Source organism: Schistocerca cancellata, chromosome 5, assembly GCF_023864275.1.
Source record: "Schistocerca cancellata isolate TAMUIC-IGC-003103 chromosome 5, iqSchCanc2.1, whole genome shotgun sequence".
NCBI lineage: Eukaryota > Metazoa > Arthropoda > Insecta > Orthoptera > Acrididae > Schistocerca > Schistocerca cancellata.
In genome coordinates this window covers 366,453,997-366,475,545 of record NC_064630.1, presented here as the reverse complement: position 1 = coordinate 366,475,545, position 21,549 = coordinate 366,453,997, and the positions used below count along the sequence as shown (strand labels likewise).

The window sequence follows — 21,549 nt, the reverse complement described above, 5'->3', positions numbered from 1 at the left end:
GATGTCAAATCTTGGAATATATTCTGAGCTCACGCATAATGAGGTAGAACAAACAGAATGAGGTCCTGCATGCCAACCAGTATGGCTTCTGTAAACTTATCAAAAGAAATTTGTGACTAGATTGAGGATTTTTTGGCAGGGACAGCACAGCATGCTATCTTGGTCGAAGACCCACATAACCTATAGAATTAACTTCAGACATGCCGCAGGGAAGTGTGCTGTGACCCTTGCTGTTCCTGCTGCATATTAATGATCTTGCAGACAATATAAATAGTAAGCTCAGACTTTGCAGTTATCTATAATGATGCACTGTCTGAAAAAGCTGCACACACATTCAATCACACCTTGCTAAGATTTCAAACGGATGCAAAGACTGACAACTGGCTTTAAACTTTCAGAAATGTAAAATTATGCATTTCACAAAATGCAAAAAACATGCTGCCCTATGATTGCATTATCAATGGGTCACAAGTGGAATCAGCCAACTCATAAAAAACCCTGGCAGCCTGAATTTGTAGGGAGATGAAATGGAATGATAACATTTGCTGAATTGTAGGTAAAGCAAGCAGCAGGCTTTGGTTTACTGGTGGGATACAGGGAAAAATTGAATCAGTCTACAAATTGCTTACAAAACACTTGAGCAAACAATTCTGGACTACTGTTCATCCATGTGGAATATACAGAAGGTCAGCACACATGGTCTTGAACTTGTCTGATGCAGAGAGGTGTGTCACTGACAAATTTTGGAAGATCGACACCAACTATCCTTTGAACGTTTCTTACAAAGTTTCAGTGATGAGCATTCAGTGAGGAATTTAGTAATATGCTACATCCTTCCTGCACTCCACATGGGAATGTATCAGTGAAAGTAACATACTTACCCAGTTATAAGGCGAGGTTTTTTTCCCAATCTATCATTCGGAACACACAGGGTGGTCATCTTATAGTCACAGATTAAACTGCTGCTGCTGAGATTAACATTTTTACATTGTTTCATTGAGTATGCAGGAGTCGCCTTACATTTAGACATGAAACGTTGGCTACTGAGGTCTCGTGCAGATTTATTTTGAAGAATTCAGAAAGGCAGGCTGGGCAAGTGATAGTCACCTTCGAATAGGCTCAAGATTTCGTGACATGCCAACATGCTCGGAACAGTTTTTTTACATTGCTTGAACAGTCATGTGACATTTGACTCGTGCAGCACTAGTGCAAGGAGTAAGCGATAAACAATGAACTAGGCACCATAACAATCTATTGTTCTGCTTAAAATTTGACAATCTTATGAAACATGGGAGGAAACAGGACCAAATGCTGTCATATTACAAACTCTTGTTGTATTTAAACAAGTTTGCACTATAAGTTCTCCTACATGCACGGATATCGTGTACAAACATTTTGCTGCTTTTTAAGTAAATGTATTCAAAAAAACATTACTTGATTCTGGATGTAGATCAATACTTTGATTAGAAGAGACTGTAATGATTTACTGTGTGGATTGCAAATGAGAAGTCTGGTTGCTGTTGACATAATAGATTACCATGTAAAAATGTTACCAGCTTTTAATCAGATTTAGAGCATGATGCTGACATTCGGATGAAACAAGAAGGAAAATTTATCATGAATGAATTGTCTAACAAATGAAATAAATCATATTAAACTGACTGTAATGGTTATCGCGAAAATAAATTACAGCAGCAACACCCATTGTGGAGATAGTACCAACACACACCTGTAGATGGCAGCACAAGCGCAAGTTTGAGAATTGGACTGAATCATGACTACGATCTTTTATAAATATTCAGCTGCTGTTGTTACATATGACTTGCAGCAAGAAAATATTGCAGTCTGTGTTTCACAGTTGTTCAAGCATAGCACACAGCACTATGAAAGGGTTGGAGGGCGAACAGTGACACCAGCTTGTCTGAGAACTAGATGAATGCAGAAGTGAAGTAGTGAGCAGGCAGCAAATTATGCCATGTCATCAACCATGGGAATTTATACCACGTACTTTTTTTTCCTACCCCCATGAACCATGGACCTTGCCGTTGGTGGGGAGGCTTGTGTGCCTCAGCGATACAGATGGCCGTACCGTAGGTGCGACTACAATGGAGGGTTGGGGGGGTGGGTATCTTTTGAGAGGCCAGACAAACGTGTGGTTCCTGAAGAGGGGCAGCAGCCTTTTCAGTAGTTGCAGGGGCCACAGTCTGGTTGATTGACTGATCTGGCCTTGCAAAACTAACCAAAACGGCCTTGCTGTGCTGGTACTGCGAACGGCTGAAAGCAAGGGGAAACTACAGATGTAATTTTCCCGAGGGCATGCAGCTTTACTGTATGGTTAAATGATGATGGCGTCCTCTTGGGTAAAATATTCCGGAGGTAAAATAGTCCCCCATTTGGATCTCTGGGCGGGGACTACTCAAGAGGACGTCGTTATCAGGAGAAAGAAAACTGGCGTTCTACGGATCGGAGCGTGGAATGTCAGATCCCTTAATTGGGCAGGTAGGTTAGAAAATTTAAAAAGGAAAATGGATAGGTTGAAGTTAGATATGAAGTGTGCTCCCTGCCGCCGTTGGATAAGCAGCTGCAGCAGCAAGTCGTATACTCCTAGCTCACTCATTTGTTACATAGTTTAATTCTTAATTTCTTTGCGTGTTTTTGGTACTTGCATTGTTTAATTCATAAATTTCGGGCGTATTATAGTATTTGAGAGTTGTAGCATCGCGTTTTAGTACCTGAATAGTGTAAATTCGCGTAGTCGTCTGTCTTCTGTTTTTGTTTTGAACGGCCAGTGTCGGTTGGTCACAGTCAGTGTGCTCCCTGCCGCCGTTGGATAAGCAGCTCCAGCAGCAAGTCGTATACTCCTAGCTCACTCATTTGTTACATAGTTTAATTCTTAATTTCTTTGCGTGTTTTTGGTACTTGCATTGTTTAATTCATAAATTTCGGGCGTATTATAGTATTTGAGAGTTGTAGCATCGCGTTTTAGTACCTGAATAGTGTAAATTCGCGTAGTCGTCTGTCTTCTGTTTTTGTTTTGAACGGCCAGTGTCGGTTGGTCACAGTCAGTGTGCTCCCTGCCGCCGTTGGATAAGCAGCTCCAGCAGCAAGTCGTATACTCCTAGCTCACTCATTTGTTACATAGTTTAATTCTTAGTTTCTTTGGGTGTTTTTGGTACTTGCATTGTTTAATTCATAAATTTCGGGCGTATTATAGTATTTGAGAGTTGTAGCATCGCCTTTTAGTACCTGAATAGTGTAAAATCGCGTAGTCTCCTTCCGCCGCCGAGCAGTGTGTCAGCAGTGCAGAAGTGGCAGCATTACCGCATTTACTAGGCAATCTTGTATTTTAATAACCGTTTAAATTTTGTGTCGATTTGTTTGCGCTCTATGTAGATTAGTTCAGACGTTCTTTGCACAACAGTTTTTAGCATGGATAGGGACTGCAACTGCTGTGTTCGGATGCAGGCTGAGTTGGCATCCCTTTGCCCCCAGCTTCAGGCAGTGTTGGCTTCGGTCACACAGCTTGAGGCTGTTGCCAATGTGCATCACTGTGGGGGTCTGGATGGGGGTTTGTCGGGGATGGTCAGCTCGTCCCACGCATCCCCCGATCGGACTACGACTGTGGTTGCTCGGGATACTGCCCGCATTGAGGCTGAACCCTCACCTGTGGTAGAGTGGGAGGTCGTCTCAAGGTGTGGCAGGGGGCGAAAGACATTCCGGAGGGCTGAATGGAAGGCCTCTCCAGTTTGTCTGACGAACCGGTTTCAGGCTCTGTCTCAGGCTGATACTGATCTTCGGCCTGACATGGCTGCTTGTCCTGTTCCAGAGGTTGCCCCTCACTCTGCAAGATCAGGGCGGTCGCAGAGGGTGGGCTTACTGGTAGTTGGGAGCTCCAACATCAGGCGCGTAATGGGGCCCCTTAGGGATATAGCAGCAAGGGAGGGGAAGAAAACCGAAGTGCACTCTGTGTGCATACCGGGGGGAGTCATTCCAGATGTGGAAAGGGTCCTTCCGGATGCCATGAAGGGTACAGGGTGCACCCATCTGCAGGTGGTCGCTCATGTCGGCACCAATGATGTGTGTCGCTATGGATCGGAGGAAATCCTCTCTGGCTTCCAGCGGCTATCTGATTTGGTGAAGACTGCCAGTCTCGCTAGCGGGATGAAAGCAGAGCTCACCATCTGCAGCATCGTCGACAGGACTGACTGCGGACCTTTGGTACAGAGCCGAGTGGAGGGTCTGAATCAGAGGCTGAGACGGTTCTGCGACCGTGTGGGCTGCAGATTCCTCGACTTGCGCCATAGGGTGGTGGGGTTTCGGGTTCCGCTGGATAGGTCAGGAGTCCACTACACGCAACAAGCGGCTACACGGGTAGCAGGGGTTGTGTGGCGTGGGCTGGGCGGTTTTTTAGGTTAGATTGCCTCGGGCAAGTACAGAGAGGGCAACAGCCTCAACAGATGCGGGGCAAAGTCAGGACATGCGGGCACCAAGCAGCAATCGGTGTTGTAATTGTAAACTGTCGAAGCTGCGTTGGTAAAGTACCAGAACTTCAAGCACTGATAGAAAGCACCGAAGCTGAAATCGTTATAGGTACAGAAAGCTGGCTGAAGCCAGAGATAAATTCTGCCAAAATTTTTACAAAGGTACAGACGGTGTTTAGAAAGGATAGATTGCATGCAACCGGTGGTGGAGTGTTCGTCGCTGTTAGTAGTAGTTTATCCTGTAGTGAAGTAGAAGTGGATAGTTCCTGTGAATGGGTAGAGGTTACACTCAACAACCGAGCTAAGTTAATAATTGGCTCCTTTTACCAACCCCCCGACTCATCAGCATTAGTGGCAGAACAACTGAGAGAAAATTTGGAATACATTTCACATAAATTTTCTCAGCATGTTATAGTCTTAGGTGGAGATTTCAATTTACCAGATATGGACTGGGACACTCAGATGTTTAGGACAGGTGGTAGGGACAGAGCATAGAGTGACATTATACTGAGTGCACTATCCGAAAATTACCTCGAGCAATTAAACAGAGAACCAACTCGTGGAGATAACATCTTGGACCTACTGATAACAAACAGACCCGAACTTTTCGACTCTGTAAGTGCGGAACAGGGAATCAGTGATCATAAGGCCGTTGCAGCATCCCTGAATATGGAAGTTAATAGGAATATAAAAAAAGGGAGGAAGGTTTATCTGTTTAGCAAGAGTAATAGAAGGCAGATTTCAGACTACCTAACAGATCAAAACGAAAATTTCTGTTCCGACACTGACAATGTTGAGTGTTTATGAAAAAAGTTCAAGGCAATCGTAAAATGCGTTTTAGACAGGTACGTGCCGAGTAAAACTGTGAGGGACGGGAAAAACCCACCGTGGTACAACAAAGTTAGCAAACTACTGCGAAAGCAAAGAGAGCTTCACTCCAAGTTTAAACGCAGCCAAAACCTCTCAGACAAACAGAAGCTAAACGATGTCAAAGTTAGCGTAAGGAGGCCTATGCGTGAAGCGTTCAGTGAATTCGAAAGTAAAATACTAGGTACCGACTTGACAGAAAATCCTAGGAAGTTCTGGTCTTACGTTAAATCAGTAAGTGGCTTGAAACAGTATGTCCAGACACTCCGGGATGATGATGGCATTGAAACAGAGGATGACAAGCGTAAAGCTGAAATACTAGACACCTTTTTCCAAAGCTGTTTCACAGAGGAAGACCGCACTGCAGTTCCTTCTCTAAATCCTCACACAAACGAAAAAATGGCTGACATCGAAATAAGTGTCCAAGGAAAAGAAAAGCAACTGGAATCACTCAACAGAGGAAAGTCCACTGGACCTGACGGGATACCAATTCGATTCTACACAGAATACGCGAAAGAACTTGCCCCTCTTCTAACAGCCGTGTACCGCAACTCTCTAGAGGAACGGAAGGTTCCAAATGATTGGGAAAGAGCACAGGTAGTCCCAGTCTTCAAGAAGGGTCGTCGAGCAGATGCGCAAAACTATAGACCTATATCTCTGACGTCGATCTGTTGTAGAATTTTAGAACGTGTTTTTTGCTCGAGTATCATGTCATTTTTGGAAACACAGAATCTACTATGTAGGAATCAACATGGATTCCGGAAGCAGCGATCGTGTGAGACCCAACTCGCTTTATTTGTTCATGAGACCCAGAAAATATTAGATACAGGCTCCCAGGTAGATGCTATTTTTCTTGACTTCCGGAAGGTGTTCGATACAGTTCCGCACTGTCGCCTGATAAACAAAGTAAGAGCCTAAGGAATATCAGACCAGCTGTGTGGCTGAATTGAAGAGTTTTTAGCAAACAGAACACAGCATGTTGTTATCAACAGAGAGACGTCTACAGACGTTAAAGTAACCTCTGGCGTGCCACAGGGGAGTGTTATGGGACCATTGCTTTTCACAATATATATAAATGACCTAGTAGATAGTGTCGGAAGTTCCATGCGGCTTTTCGCGGATGATGCTGTAATATACAGAGAAGTTGCAGCATTAGAAAATTGTAGCGAAATGCAGGAAGATCTGCAACGGATAGGTACTTGGTGCAGGGAGTGGCAACTGACCCTTAACATAGACAAATGTAATGTATTGCGAATACATAGAAAGAAGGATCCTTTATTGTATGATTATATGATAGCGGAACAAACACTGGTAGCAGTTACTTCTGTAAAATATCTGGGAGTATGCGTGCGGAACGATTTGAAGTGGAATGATCATATAAAATTAATTTTTGGTAAGTCGGGTACCAGGTTGAGATTCATTGGGAGAGTCCTTAGAAAATGTAGTCCATCAACAAAGGAGGTGGCTTACAAAACACTCGTCCGACCTATACTTGAGTATTGCTCATCAGTGTGGGATCCGTACCAGATCGGGTTGACGGAGGACACAGAGAAGTTCCAAAGAAGAGCGGCACGTTTCGTCACAGGGTTATTTGGTAACCGTGATAGCGTTACGGAGATGTTTAACAAACTCAAGTGGCAGACTCTGCAAGAGAGGCGCTCTGCATCGCGGTGTAGCTTGCTCGCCAGGTTTCGAGAGGGTGCGTTTCTGGATGAGGTATCGAATATATTGCTTCCCCCTACTTATACCTACCGAGTAGATCACAAATGTAAAATTAGAGAGATTAGGGCGCGCACAGAGGCTTTCAGACAGTCGTTCTTCCCGCGAACCATACGCGACTGGAACAGGAAAGGGAGGTAATGACAGTGGCACATAAAGTGCCCTCCGCCACACACCGTTGAGTGGCTTGCGGAGTATAGATGTAGAAGTTCGATGGCAGGAGGAACGAGACTTTTGGTCAGGTGAATACAGGGTTATAAATACAAAATCAAATAGGGGTAATGCAGGAGTAGGTTTAATAATGAATTAAAAAGTAGGAGTGCGAGTAAGCTACTACAAACAGCATAGTAAACGCATTATTGTGGCCAAGATAGACACGAAGCCCATGCCTACTACAGTAGTACAAGTTTATATGCCAACTAGCTCTGCAGGTGATGAAGAAATTGATGAAATGTATGATGAGATAAAATAAATTATTCAGGTAGTGAAGGGAGACGAAAATTTAAAAGGCATGGGTGACTGGAATTCGGGAGTAGGAAAAGGAAGAGAAGGAAACATAGTGGGTGAATATGGATTGGAGGAGAGAAATGAAAGAGGAAGCCGTCTGGTAGAATTTTGCACAGAGCATAACTTAATCATAGCTAACACTTGGTTCAAGAATCATAAAAGAAGGTTGTATACATGGATGAATCCTGGAGATACTAGAAGGTATCAGATAGATTATATAATGGTAAGACAGAGATTTAGGAACCAGGTTTTAAACTGTAAGACTTTTCCAGGGGCAGATGTGGACTCTGACCACAATCTATTGGTTATGAACTGTAGATTAAAACTGAAGGAACTGCAAAAAGATGGGAATTTAAGGAGATGGGACCTGGATAAACTGACTAAACCAGAGGTTGTACAGAGTTTCAGGGAGAGCATAAGGGAACAACTGACAGGAATGGGGGAAAGAAATACAGTAGAAGAAGAATGGGTAGCTCTGAGGGATGAAGTAGTGAAGGCAGCAGAGGATCAAGTAGGTAAAAAGACGAGGGCTGGTAGAAATCCTTGGGTAACAGAATAAATATTGAATTTAATTGAAGAAAGGAGAAAATATAAAAATGCAGTAAATGAAGCAGGCAAAAAGGAATACAAAGTCTCAAAAACGAGATCAACAGGAAGTGCAAAATGGCTAAGCAGGGATGGCTAGAGGGCAAATGTAAGGATGTAGAGGCTTATCTCACTAGGGGTAAGATAGATACTGCCTACAGGAAAATTGAAGAGACCTTTGGAGAAAAGAGCGCCACTTGTATGAATATCAAGAGCTCAGATGGAAACCCAGTTCTAAGCAAAGAAGGGAAAGCAGAAAGGTGGAAGGAGTATATAGAGGGTCTATACAAGAGTGATGTACTTGAGGACAATATTATGGAAATAGAAGAGGATGTAGATGAAGATGAAATGGGAGATATGATACTGCTTGAAGAGTTTGACAGAGCACTGAAAGACCTGAGTCGAAACAAGGCCCCGGGCGTAGACAACATTCCATTGGAACTACTGACGGCCTTAGGAGAGCCAGTCCTGACAAAACTCTACAATCTGGTGAGCAAAGTGTACGAGACAGGCGAAATACCCTCAGACTTCTAGAAGAATATAATAACTCCAATCCCAAATAAAGCAGGTTTTGACAGATGTGAAAATTACCGAACTATCAGTTTAATAAGTCACAGCTTCAAAATTCTAACGCGAATTCTTTACAGACGAATGGAAAAACTGGTAGAAGCCGACCTCGGCGAAGAACAGTTTGGATTCTGCTGAAATGTTGGAACACGAGAGGCAATACTGACCCTACAACTTATCTTAGAAGCTAGATTAAGGAAAGACAAACCTAAATTTCTAGCATTTGGAGACTTAGAGAAAGCTTTTGACAATGTTGACTGGAATACTCTCTTTCAAATTCTAAAGGTGGCAAGGGTAAAACACAGGGAGCGAAAAGCTATTTACAATTTGTACAGAAACCAGATGGCAGTTATAAGAGTCGAGGTGCATGAAAGGGAAGCAGCGGTTAGGAAGGGAGTGAGACAGGGTTGTAGCCTGTCTCTGATGTTATTCAATCTGTATATTGAGCAAGCAGTAAAGGAAACAAAAGAAAAATTCGGAGCAGGTATTAAAATGGAGAAGAAATAAAAGCGTTGAGGTTTGCCGATGACATTGTAATTCTGTCAGAGAAGAGCAGTTGAATGGAATGGACAGTGTTTTGAAAGGAGGATATAAGATGAACATCAACAAAAGCAAAACGAGGATAATGGAATGTAGTCAAATTAAGTCGGGTGATGGTGAGGGAATTAGATTAGGAAATGAGACACTTAAAGTAGTAAAGGAGTTTTGCTATTTGGGGAGCAAAATAACTGATGATGGTCGAAGTAGAGAGTATATAAAATGTAGACTGGCAGTGGCAAGGAAAGCGTTTCTGAAGAAGAGAAATTTGTTAACATCGAGTATAGATGTAAGTGTCTGGAAGTCGTTTCTGAAAGTATTTGTAAAGGAGTGTAGCCATGTATGGAAGTGAAACATGGACGATAAATAGTTTGGACAAGAAGAGAATAGAAGCTTTTGAAATGTGGTGCTACAGAAGAATGCTGAAGATTAGATGGGTAGATCACATAACTAATGAGGAGATATTGAATAGGGTTTGTGGCACAACTTGACAAGAAGAAGGGACCGGTTGGTAGGACATGTTCTGAGGCATCAAGGGATCACAAATTTAGCATTGGAGGGAAGCATGGAGGGTAAAAATCGTAGAGGGAGACCAAGAGATGAATACACTAAGCAGATTCAGAAGGATGTAGGTTGCAGTAATTACTGGGAGATGAAGAAGCTTGCACAGTTTAGAGTAGCATGGAGAGCTGCATCAAACCAGTCTCAGGACTGAAGACAACAACAACAACTTTGGTTTTTTAGGAACATCTACCACATTTAAATCGCAGTTTGCCTTAATCCATTTGTAGCCCAAATTGAACTGACTTTAAAATTGGACAAATGCTCAACTCAACAGTGGTGTACTTATGTGTTTGTGATGCAATGTTGTCAATGCTCACCATGATGTATGACAGGAATGAAAGTCGGTGTGTCAATTGCTGGTCCTATGCAGCCAATGAAAAAGCAGTGGGCAGACAATATGTTTGGAAGAAAAAAAATATTGGAACATTCTCACATCAGCACAGAAGCAAAATCTGACATATATTTGACTATAAACGTCATATTAAAGCAACCTATTTCTACGACTGATTGCTGCTCTATCTAACCCAAAAACAGTTGTGTTCTCGTGTCCCACAGCAACCACAACCTCAGAAATCATGTCATATTCAGAAGAAACAGCCAAATACTTGCAACAACAAAGATAGAAATTTCACAACTGTGCTATGACGATGACGATGATATTGATGATTACAAATAGTGGTATCACAGATGACAGGGTTTGTAAGTGAAAAATGTAGATTTATTTTTGTTTATTTTCGTTCTCCTTATATTATCAAAATGCAGACAATCAATAAACGGCATAAATTTAGAATAGGTACAACGTTAACTTTTTAGGCAGATACTTTATGTCAGTAAAACAGTTTGTAATTTTGGTTACTCAGAATATGTTACAAATAAATTTTTGTCAGAAGCCTCTTCAAAAAAGGGGTCATCTTATACTTGGGTAAAAACAATATGCAATGTGAGGAATTGTGGAATATACCCTCAGCCACACACATCACAGATGTTTGCAAGTATAGATGTAGATTTAAATTTTTCTGTCTATCATATGTGACAACAGTGATGTTTGTATGATGTCATGTATCCCATGCTATGATTAACTAATAGCAGCAGGTACCATGTTAATTTACATTTTTGCAATTATCAAGTGCTATATGTACATGTTCTCATATTTATACCTATTTGCTATGGAAATGTCCAATTTAATTAGTGCATCACACTAAAGATCGCTCCACAATGCATCATTCTTGGTACAATTTGTTGTGCAGAAGAGTCAGAAAACGTAGTAACAGCAAATAATAAAACTGATATTGGAATAGAGTTTTGTTGGAAGTAGTGTATTTCCATCTGATACAACATCTACGGCGAAAATTCTTAACAAGGGAAATGAATTGTTATTTAAGGTTATAGGCACATCGCAGCTTTGAGAAAGAAAGTTCAAGATCCAATTTCAACATCAAATAACTATCAGCTATTGAGAAACTGCAGAAAGAATGAGTTTGGTACTAAGTGTACATGGTGGCAGCCAGTCAAGGAATATTTTAGGGAATTGGTTTAAAAAATTTATTTAAAAGGCCCAATTAAATCTTTACAAGTGTTCTCCCCAAGTAACTTACACGCCGTACCTACGTGACACAAGTCACTTGTCTTTCAAATCCGAGGCAGTTCTGTCCAGTTACAGCTGCTGACAAGAGACGCCTTGAGTCCTCTGCTGAAACTGCTAGTGAATTCACGCCACTGGTTTTAGGCAATAGCGTGTGTGAGATACTGACCACGTGTGTGGACACTGGAGTGGTCTGCAGTGCAGAACACAGTTGCTTCTCTCTCTTGTAATCCAGACTTCGAGCAGAAGAAACGTTTTTTAGGAAGGCAGAGCCTCTGGCTCTGCTTTTCACACCCGGCCACCAACGTAATTTAACATGAACCGCTTCCCCTTCCACTGCCCATTTCAATTAATTGTTCGACCTCCTACACTGGCCTAAACCTGGTAACTTCCAACCCTAGGCGCGCCCCTTGTACACCGTACATTGAAATACATCCTCTTTATTGTGCCTAATTTGCTGTTTTGTCATTTAACGGCAGCCCTGGATGCCCCCTCTCTAATCCTGACTGCTCGACCTCCTGCACCCTGTCGTCACGAAGCATATGTAACAATTGCCTTCACCCTTTCCCAAACCTTGTATACATTTACAAAAGCCAACGTGAGACAGAATGAAAGATGAGATGAGATGTCAGGATAAGAGAAGAGATATGCAGCATAGGAAGAGATAGGAAAGAAACTGCAGTTGATTAAGCATAGCTGGATGGCAATTGCCAAGTGTGTCTGCACAGTCAGTTACCTACCATCTGTTGTGTGCTGCTGCTGTGGCACAAGGAGATATATCCAAAACACAGAAACAGACATAAAAGATTTGTTGCATTACGAAAACTAATCTGTAAACCATGAGTGACATTTAACTTTAGACAATTACAGATTTGAATGTAAAGTTGTACTGGAATATAAGAAGAATGTTCTTTTGGCAACAAAGTTATATCACCTGGAAAAGCTCAAGAAATCTGTTTATATGGTAACATGGAGGTCGAATTGTGAGATATGAACAGTGACAACAAAGTTGAGTTGTAAACAAGCTTTCTGAACTAATTCACTTGTGATTAATAGCTAGACAAACCCATTGACATTGTCCATAATGACACTAATGAAATTCTCTTTCTGCAATCTCTGTCACATATAGCGTCTCACACCATCCTCTATTCATCCTGCACACAAATGTAGCTCCTGCAGTGCTCCAGCATCCATGTGCCATCATTTTGGATACAATATTACCCTGATGTCTATTCACACTCCACTCTTTACTCATATTTAGACATGATGCCCATCAAAGACCCTTGAAGTAATGATCAAATTCCTATACCAAGGAAATATGTTCTTCCCTTAGAATTGCTTTACCTTTGATAACTGTAGTTACTTGGATATCAGAACCAGTGATACAATCCTAGATGAGATATATGGTATTTACCTGATTATAAGACCAAGTTTTTCCTCAAATCCGTCATTCGCAAAATACAGTGTTATCTTACAGTTGCGTACTAAACTACTGCTGCTGAAGTCAAACTTTTACACTGTGTAACAGACTCATATATGGGTCTGTCACAAAATCGCTCACACTAGTGTTCGTACTCGTGATGCTGGTTCAATCGTGGAAAATGTCCAATCTGACTACAATTTGTTTTAACAGACTTTTATTTAATATATTTAATTCATTCTCTCACAGAGATTTGGTTCATCCTTTTTTCCCCTACTACTAATTCTTTTCCAACTCCTACAACAGTTATGTGGGCAAGGAGCACTACATTAGTAATGTGTGTATAAGCTGAGAATTTGGATTTGATGGGAGTCATGCTAGGGTAGTTCAGGCAACTACAATGATCACTGTACCCGGATGGCTTAGTGGTCACAGCATCAGTCTAATATGCAGGAGACCCAAGTGTGAATCCTGGTCTAGCACATATTTTCAACTTTCCCCATTGATTTAAATCAATGGCCACTCACAGCCAATGTCTGTAATCCCTTTGTGTCTTAATTTTCAGAAATCGCTTTATTTTTAATCTAATATACCAACCAGACCTCTGCCAATTAGTTTAACAACATCTACCTGCGGGAAGACTTCTTTCACATACATCCCCTCTTGAAACCAAAAGATCAGTTAAAAACACTTCTGTGGCATTTCAATAGAAAACACTGCCTCTTCCTGTAATTGCGCTTATCCCATTGAAGATGCATCTTAACCTAATTGGTAACATATCCAATATTTTTAAATAGCTAGAAATTTTGCAGTAGAAGATATGAAACCACAATATGCTAACTTCTACATCTACATACATACTCCGCAAGTCAGCGTATAGTGTTTGTCAGAGGGTAGCCTGTACCACTACTAGTCATTTCCTTTCCTGTTCCACTTGCAAAAAGAGCAAGGGAAAATGACTGCTTATAAGCCTCCTTGTGAGTCCTGATTTTATAAAAACTGTTTCCTTCAAGAAAGTGCAAAGTATCTGTGAAATGATACAAACAAATTCAAAATACAGTGAAAAAAATCAAACGCATGATAACCTTTTTCCGTCATACAGAGTGCATTTGCCCACCTTGAATTTGTACCACAAGGTATCACAGATAACCAGAATTTAGAACTAAAACAACTGTGTGAAACAAGGCAGTAAAAACAGTTCATATTATGAAATACACATGATGGGTTCATCTCCACCACAACCCTCCCAGTCTCACAGCACTGAAATGAAGCCGTTTATAGACAAAACAAAAATGACCACAGTTTCACATGCTTCCTACTCACCAGATTATCCCTCTGTTTCCTAAAATGAAAAGGGATCCAAAATCCTTTTTATGACACAAATAACTTAAAAAAAAAAAAGCACACACACACACACACACACACACACACACACACACACACACACAAAAGCAACATCTGCAAAACTAAACACAGTGGTCTTAACTAACACTTTCTTAAAAATTACAATTGGTCAGTTGATTCAGAATAGCATGTAGTCCAAACATCTAGCAGGAAAATCTGTCACTGCTGTCCTCCTGTCAGCAGGAAATAACTCTTACTATAAATCTCTCCTGGAGCAAGACAACTTGTCATTTCCTGAATTTAACTTGAATATAACACAGAGAGATATTTTTTTATTACTCACTCAAATCAACATCAGCCAAACGACCCGGTGTGCTCGGTGCAGGCAGTGTCACAGTGGCTCCTTCAAGCAACAATCGTGCTTGATCCTCAGTAAGAAAAATGTCACGTCGTGGCACAATTACTTCCCTATCATCTAACTCGACGCCATACTGTTCTTCGTTATCCTGACTGAAACAGGAATTCACTTATTAATTTTACTGCCTCTCTGACAGAACATCTGATTAACATATAGTTACATGACACATACTGTAAAATACTTTAGCTCAGGGAAGAATGAAGTGCACAACCATAAAACTCCCAAACAATTTCCCCAAATAAATGAAACGTATTTACATACAAATTAATGTGATTTTTACTTGACAAATTATGTACCATAACTGAGTCCTTAAACGGCAACTTTTGTAGAAATAATATGTTGCACATAATAATTAATAAAGTGAACTAATTGTTATAACATGCCTAACTCACTAAAAACAAACAAACACACACACACACAAACAAACACACACACACACACACACACACACACACACACACACACACACAACAAAGAGTACTGCATTTTACAGACAATAGGATACAACTCAACTTTTTTAAAAAATTACATTTTTCCCATTTTTATTATTGCACTGCAAAGCCAGACTAAAAAAATTCTTAGTTTATAAAACCAAATTTATCTTCATATACCTAAAAACAAAGATGATGTGACTTACCAAATGAAAGTGCTGGCAGGTCGACAGACACACAAACGAACACAAACATACACACAAAATTCAAGCTTTCCCAACAAACTGTTGCCTCATCAGGAAAGAGGGAAGGAGAGGGAAAGACGAAAGGATGTGGGTTTTAAGGGAGAGGGTAAGGAGTCATTCCAGTCCCGGGAGCGGAAAGACTTAACTTAGGGGGAAAAAAGGACAGGTATACACTCGCGCACACACACATATCCATGATATTAGGGATAGATTACAACCTGGTCTCATCCCCTCCTCAACTACTGTCTCCCTTCATATCCTTGGCACTTGTAACTGCAGTCTGGTTTTTAGAGATAACTCTTTGCTCCCTACATTTTATCCTTGCTACCTTCAGAATTCCAGAGTGTATTCCAGTCAACATTGTCAAAAGCTATCACCAAAGCTGAAAATGCTATAAACTTAGGTTTGCCTTTCTTTACCTGATCTACTAACATAAGCCATAGGATTAGTATAGCCTAAAATGTTCCTAAACTTCTCCAGAACCTCAACTGACCTTCCCCAATGTCAGATTTTACCATTTTCCCCCCATCCTTCCACAAATAATTTGCGTCAGTATTTTGCAAACACGAGTTATTAAACTAACAACTCAGTAATATTCACTCCTGTAAGCACATACCATCTTTGGAATTGGAATTATTTCATTCTTCTTGAAGTCTGGGGGTATTTAACCTGTCTCACCTATGAGAGACTTGTATACTAGCTTTGTCATGGCTGACTCTTCTGAGGATCTCAGTAAATATGAGTGAATATTATCTACTCCAGGGCATTTGTTATGACTTAGATTTTGTAGTGCTTTATCAAATTCTTCTCACAGTAAATAATTTGAAAAAATATTTCCAAGTGATGCTAACAACAACAACAACAACAACAACAACAACAATAATAATAATAATAATAATAATAATAATAATAATAATAATATGAAGATAATGACGACTTACACAAACAAGGCTGAAACAATCCCATCTGCACATGACCCATCAGGTAGTGTAGCATAAACAAGTGTTCCCTTGGTTAGTGTTTCTACAGGAATCACAAAATCCTCTTTAACTGTTTTGACTGAACCATCATCAAACGCTACTAGCCACCGGCCATCTCGTTGTTTCTCTGACAACTTTGCAGAGTAGTACCTTTTATCAGTCCATCGAGCGAAGGCACTAGCACCTGAAATTGCATAAAGATCATAAAATAAACCTAATACAACATTCCATGAAGCATAAATCACTGTTTTCTTAAATAGTAAGAGGACTTAGTGAATAGTTCATGATGCACAAATATCTACTTTTGATTGTTACAATGAGAACAGCACAAAAGCGGACAAATATTTTCCTAAATAATAAGAAAAAATATTTCCAGCCAACTGCAGGGAAAACTATAATAGAATGTATGGATGTTGGGCACTCTATAAATTCTTTTGGGGAAAAAAAGACGTGCAATGTACTACATATGTACTTAAATCAAATAACCCTTAATTGTGTAAAAGAATTGTACGCATTTCTATAAGTAATAATAATACCAAACAACCATTAAATTATAGAAAAAGCTTGAGGAGTTAAAAAATAAAATTATTGTAGCATAAAATAAGTGGTGGTTATGTGTAAGAGGGGGCTGAATGTCACTGAAATGCTATGTTATCCCCCAGTGGAAAGTCCAGGATGGAATACAGCAACATTATGAGGAGGATAGGTTGCGACTCCACACATAGAGTGGGCATTGAATCACGGACAGGCACAATGAAAGGACTGCTAAATATATAAGCTTTGGACAAAAAGTTCTTCATCGGAAATAGAAGATGTGCACAGATTCACACAAGCACAACATGCACGCATGTGCAGACGCACACATACACACACACGGCCACTGTCTTCGACTGATATGGACCACGACTGAAAGGCAACTGTCTCTGTCATGAGATACAATCTGTTGTGGGTGGAAGGGGTAAGGAGGAGTCACAGGGTGGGAAGGAGAAGGGATAGCAGGTTAGGAGTGGGAGGAAGATGATGTGCTGCCTGAGAGAAAGTGCACGTACGTGGTGGGGGTGGAAGGTGGAATAAGGAGATAAAGCTAATAGGCCCAGAGACAGGAGACTGTGTTTGGGGGGGGGGGGGGGGGGGGAGATGCAAAAGGTAGGGGGGAAAAAACTAGAAGTCACATTAGCAGAACAGAAGGTGTGTTGCTGGAGTGGGAACAGGAAAGGGAATAGGTAGGTGGAGGACAGGAACTAGCGAAGGTTGAGGCAGGGGAATGAAGGATATGTTGTAGGAAGAGTCCCCACCTGTGCAGTTCAGAAAAGCAGTTGATGGTAGGAAGGATTCAAATGGTGCAGGTTGTGTAGCAGTCAGTGAAATGAAGCACATCATGTTGGGCAGCGTGTTCAGCAACTGGGTGGTCCAGCTGCCTCTTGGCCCCAATTTGTCGGTTGACATACATACGGACATGCAGCTTGTTCAATGCCACGTCCATGCAGAAAGCAGCACAGTCGCTGCAGGTTAGTTTGTAGATCATATGGCAGCTTTCACAGACTGCCAGCTTTTGGTGGGATAAAAGATGCCTGTGCAGAACTGGAGTAGGTGATGGTGGGACGATGTATGGGAGAAGTCTTGCATCTAGCCTATTGCAGTGATGTGAGCCACGAGGCAATGGGTTGGGAGCAGGCATGGAGTAGAGAATAACAAGGATATTGTGCAGGTTCACTGAGACTCTTGGCATATTTGGAGAGGGTCTGCTTGTCACTACAGATGTGATGAACACTAGTTGCAAAGCTGATTGAAAGGAACTGCTTGGTATGGAATGGATGTTAACTGCTGAAGTGGAGGTATTGTTGGTTGTTGGTACATTTGACGTGGGCAGAAGTTTTGATGTAGCCATCATTGAAATTGAGGTAAACATCAAGAAAAGTGGTTTGTTGGGTGGAGGACAACCTCGTGAAGCGAATAGAGGTGAAGCTGAGGTTCTGAAGGAATGCTGATAGTGTGTCCTTAGTGTGTCCTCAACCTTGGTCCACATCACAAAGACTGATTTGGAGGAACATCCTACCCACTATCCTTCCCACTTCTCCCACAGTAGATTCCACCGCCCGCGGAACCTAAGTAATATCCTTGTCCATCCTTACTCCACCTCTACTCCCAACTACTTGCCTTATGGCTCATTCTCCTGTAATAGACCTAGATGCAAAACCTGTCCCATACATCCTCCCACCACCACCTACTCCAGTCTGGTCACGAACATCACCTATGCCATCACAGGTCATGTGATCTACAAGCTGAGCTGTGACCACTGTGCTGCATTCTATGTGGGCATGACAACCAACAAGCTATCTGTCCGCATGAATGGCCACACTGACAAACAATGGCTGAGAGGCAGCTGGATCTCCGAGTTGCTGAACATTCTGCCCAAAATGATGTGCTTCACTTCAATGACCACTTGACAGACTGTGCCATGTGGATCCTACCCACCAACAAGAGTTTTCCTGAACCAGGTGGGAATTTTCCCTACAACATATCCTTTGTTCCTATAAGCCCATTGGCCTCAGGCTTTGCTAGTCCCTGTCCTCCACCTACCTATCAATTTCCCTACTCCCACTACAACACTACACACAATGTCTACTCCTTCAATGCACCTACTAGCCTTTTCCCCTTTTCTACTTCCCTTCTCTATCTTTTACACTTCCTCTCTTCTGCCTCAATCCCCTTCCTCAGTCCCCTCCCCCAAGCACAGCCTCCCGTCTCCCTACACAGAAGCCCTATACTGTGCCCACCATGTGCGGCATTGATAGTTACGATGTCACAATGTAGGTGCATGTTCTCATAAGTTGGCACTACGAGAGAAAACCAACTACGCTGACCACAGCGCCCTCTGGCCGACGCTGTGGAGCTCAGGGATTGCCGTCTTGATTTCGCCCCATTTCATCAACAGCAGACTGCCTGGAAATATCGCTTCTGTTAGAGTTGTGATTACACAGAACAGTCGTCCTAACTTCACAGGATTAAACATGGACTATGGCTCCACACATACATGTTCATCCTAGCCAAAGTTATGTAAGCATTTGATATGTACTTGTGTTTTTGACTCTATTAAAAGTGTTTAAGTTACATGCATTACTGTAGTGCTTCACCTCTCGTGCTCCTACTCACTTCCTTCACTCTTGGCCTATATTACAGAAGCAGTTCACAGGAGCAGACCCACGCATCACCTATCCAGGCGAGATACAAAACCCTGTCCCTGCACTCTCTCACAGGCAGCACATCTTCCCCCAACTGTTTCCTGCTATCCCCGAACCTCTCCACGCCATGCCTCCTCCTTACCCCCACCACATACCACTGATTGCTGCTCAAGTCACACACAGTTGCAGTCTCAGACAGGCCAGAAGTCTTGTGTGTGAGTGTCATTCTTGTGTGTGTGTGTGTGTGTGTGTGTGTGTGTGTGTGTGTGTGTGTGTTCTATTTCTGAAGAAGGGCTTTTCTCCGAAGGCATTTATGAAAACCAGAATGCAGATATCTCTACTACACTGTTGTTGGAACTGGGTATGAATGGCTTCAGCTTTTCTTGATAAAGTTAACTGCTTTATAACTTTATCACCAATAAATGGTTTAGATTATTCACAAATTTATCAATTCTTTTTTCTGCTGCTTCTCCAGTTATCAACAGTTGCAGGAGATACACTGTATCTACCAAAAACTGTACAAGTTTCTCCTATAAACTGTACAAGTTTCTCACTGTTATCACTGTGTTTCATTTCTTCTATTTTGTTTTCAAGTATAGCCAAAACTCGTTTTTATTTGGTAAGCTATAGCTTGAACACTGGTAATCAGATACACTGGAACATGCAACAACAATGATGCTGGTGCTTTTTAAATACATATTGTGGAAAGAGGACAGCTAGTAGAACTAATGTGACAGCACAACTGAGTATTTTTTCTGGTTTCAAGTATGTACATCTACATCTACATACATATTCCACAAGCCACCGTATGGAGCAAGGCAAAGGGTGCTAGTCATTTCCTTTCCTGTTTCAGTCGCAAACACAGCGAGGGAAACACGGTGGTCTGTAAGCCTCCATAAGAACCCTAATCTCTCCCATTCTACCTTCTTGGTCCTTATGCGAAATGTGTGTTGGCAGCAGTAGAACCGATCTATGGTAGGCCTCAAATGCCGTTCCTCTAAATTTCCACAATAATGCCATATGAAGAGAGCATCTTCCTTCCAGGAATTCCCATTTGAGTTCACAAAGCATTTTTGTAATACTTGCATGCTCATCTAACCCACTGGCTCATCTCTGAATTGCTTCGATGTCTTTCTTTAATCTGACTTGGTGGGGAAACACTCAAACAGTACTCAAGAATGGGATGCATTACTGTTCTATATGCCATATCCTTTAAAGATGCACTACACTTTCCCAAGATTCTTTCAATAAAATGAAGTCGAGTACTCCCTTTTCCGACTACCAGCTTGATGTGTTCTTCCATTTCACATCTCTTTGCAACGTTACACCTAAATATTTAACTGGCGTGACTGTGTCAAGCATCAAATTACTGATGTTATATTGGATTGTTACAGAACTGTTTTTCCTAATCATCCATATTAACTTACATTTTTCTATGTTTAGAGCAAGCTGCCATTCATCACACCAACTACAAATTCTATCCAAGGCACCTTGTATCACCCTGCCCCACTCAGGACAACACCTTCCCATACACCACAGCAGCATCAGCAAACAGCCGTAAATTTCTGTTCACCCTATCCGCCAGACAATAAGAGGAGTCATATCATACTTGCCTGGAGCACTCCTGATGATACCCTTTCCTCTAATGAATAATTGCCATTTGGGACATTGTATTGGGTTCTATTACTTAAAAAGCCTTTGTAACACACGCATGTCTGGGAATCTAATCTGCATGTTTGGACCTCCAGCTACAGTCTGCAACAGGGCACTGTATCAAATGCTTTCTGGAAATCTGGGAATACGAAATCCTGTTGTCCTCCATCCATGGTTTGTAGGACATCATGTGAGAAAAGGGCAAGCTGAGTTTTGCGCGAGCGATACTTTCTATATCTGTGCCGATTTGTAGGCAAAAGTATTTCTGTCCCAAGGAGATTTATTATATTTGAACTCAGAATATGTTCATGATTTCTGCAGCAAACCTATGTTAAGGATATTAGTCTGTAATTCATTCTTTTACCTTCCCTATATAAATGAGTCACTTGTGCTTTTTTCCAGTCACCTGGGACTTTGGGTGACAGATATGCAATAAACGCAACTAAGTAAGGGGACAATGCAGCAGA

The 21,549-nt window shown here is 41.5% G+C and overlaps 1 protein-coding gene across 1 annotated transcript in view; it reads right to left on the bottom strand.

Annotated features, from left to right (window-relative positions):
* The window catches only part of LOC126187801 (TP53-binding protein 1-like), a 352,433-nt gene that overhangs the window by 84,612 nt on the left and 246,272 nt on the right, over positions 1-21,549 (bottom strand). Inside the window, exons 14-15 of the mRNA XM_049929085.1 lie at positions 16,209-16,431; positions 14,517-14,683 (exon numbers count right to left, since the gene is read on the bottom strand). Coding sequence (XP_049785042.1) covers positions 14,517-14,683; positions 16,209-16,431 — 390 coding nt within the window. The remainder of the gene's footprint in view (positions 1-14,516; positions 14,684-16,208; positions 16,432-21,549) is intronic.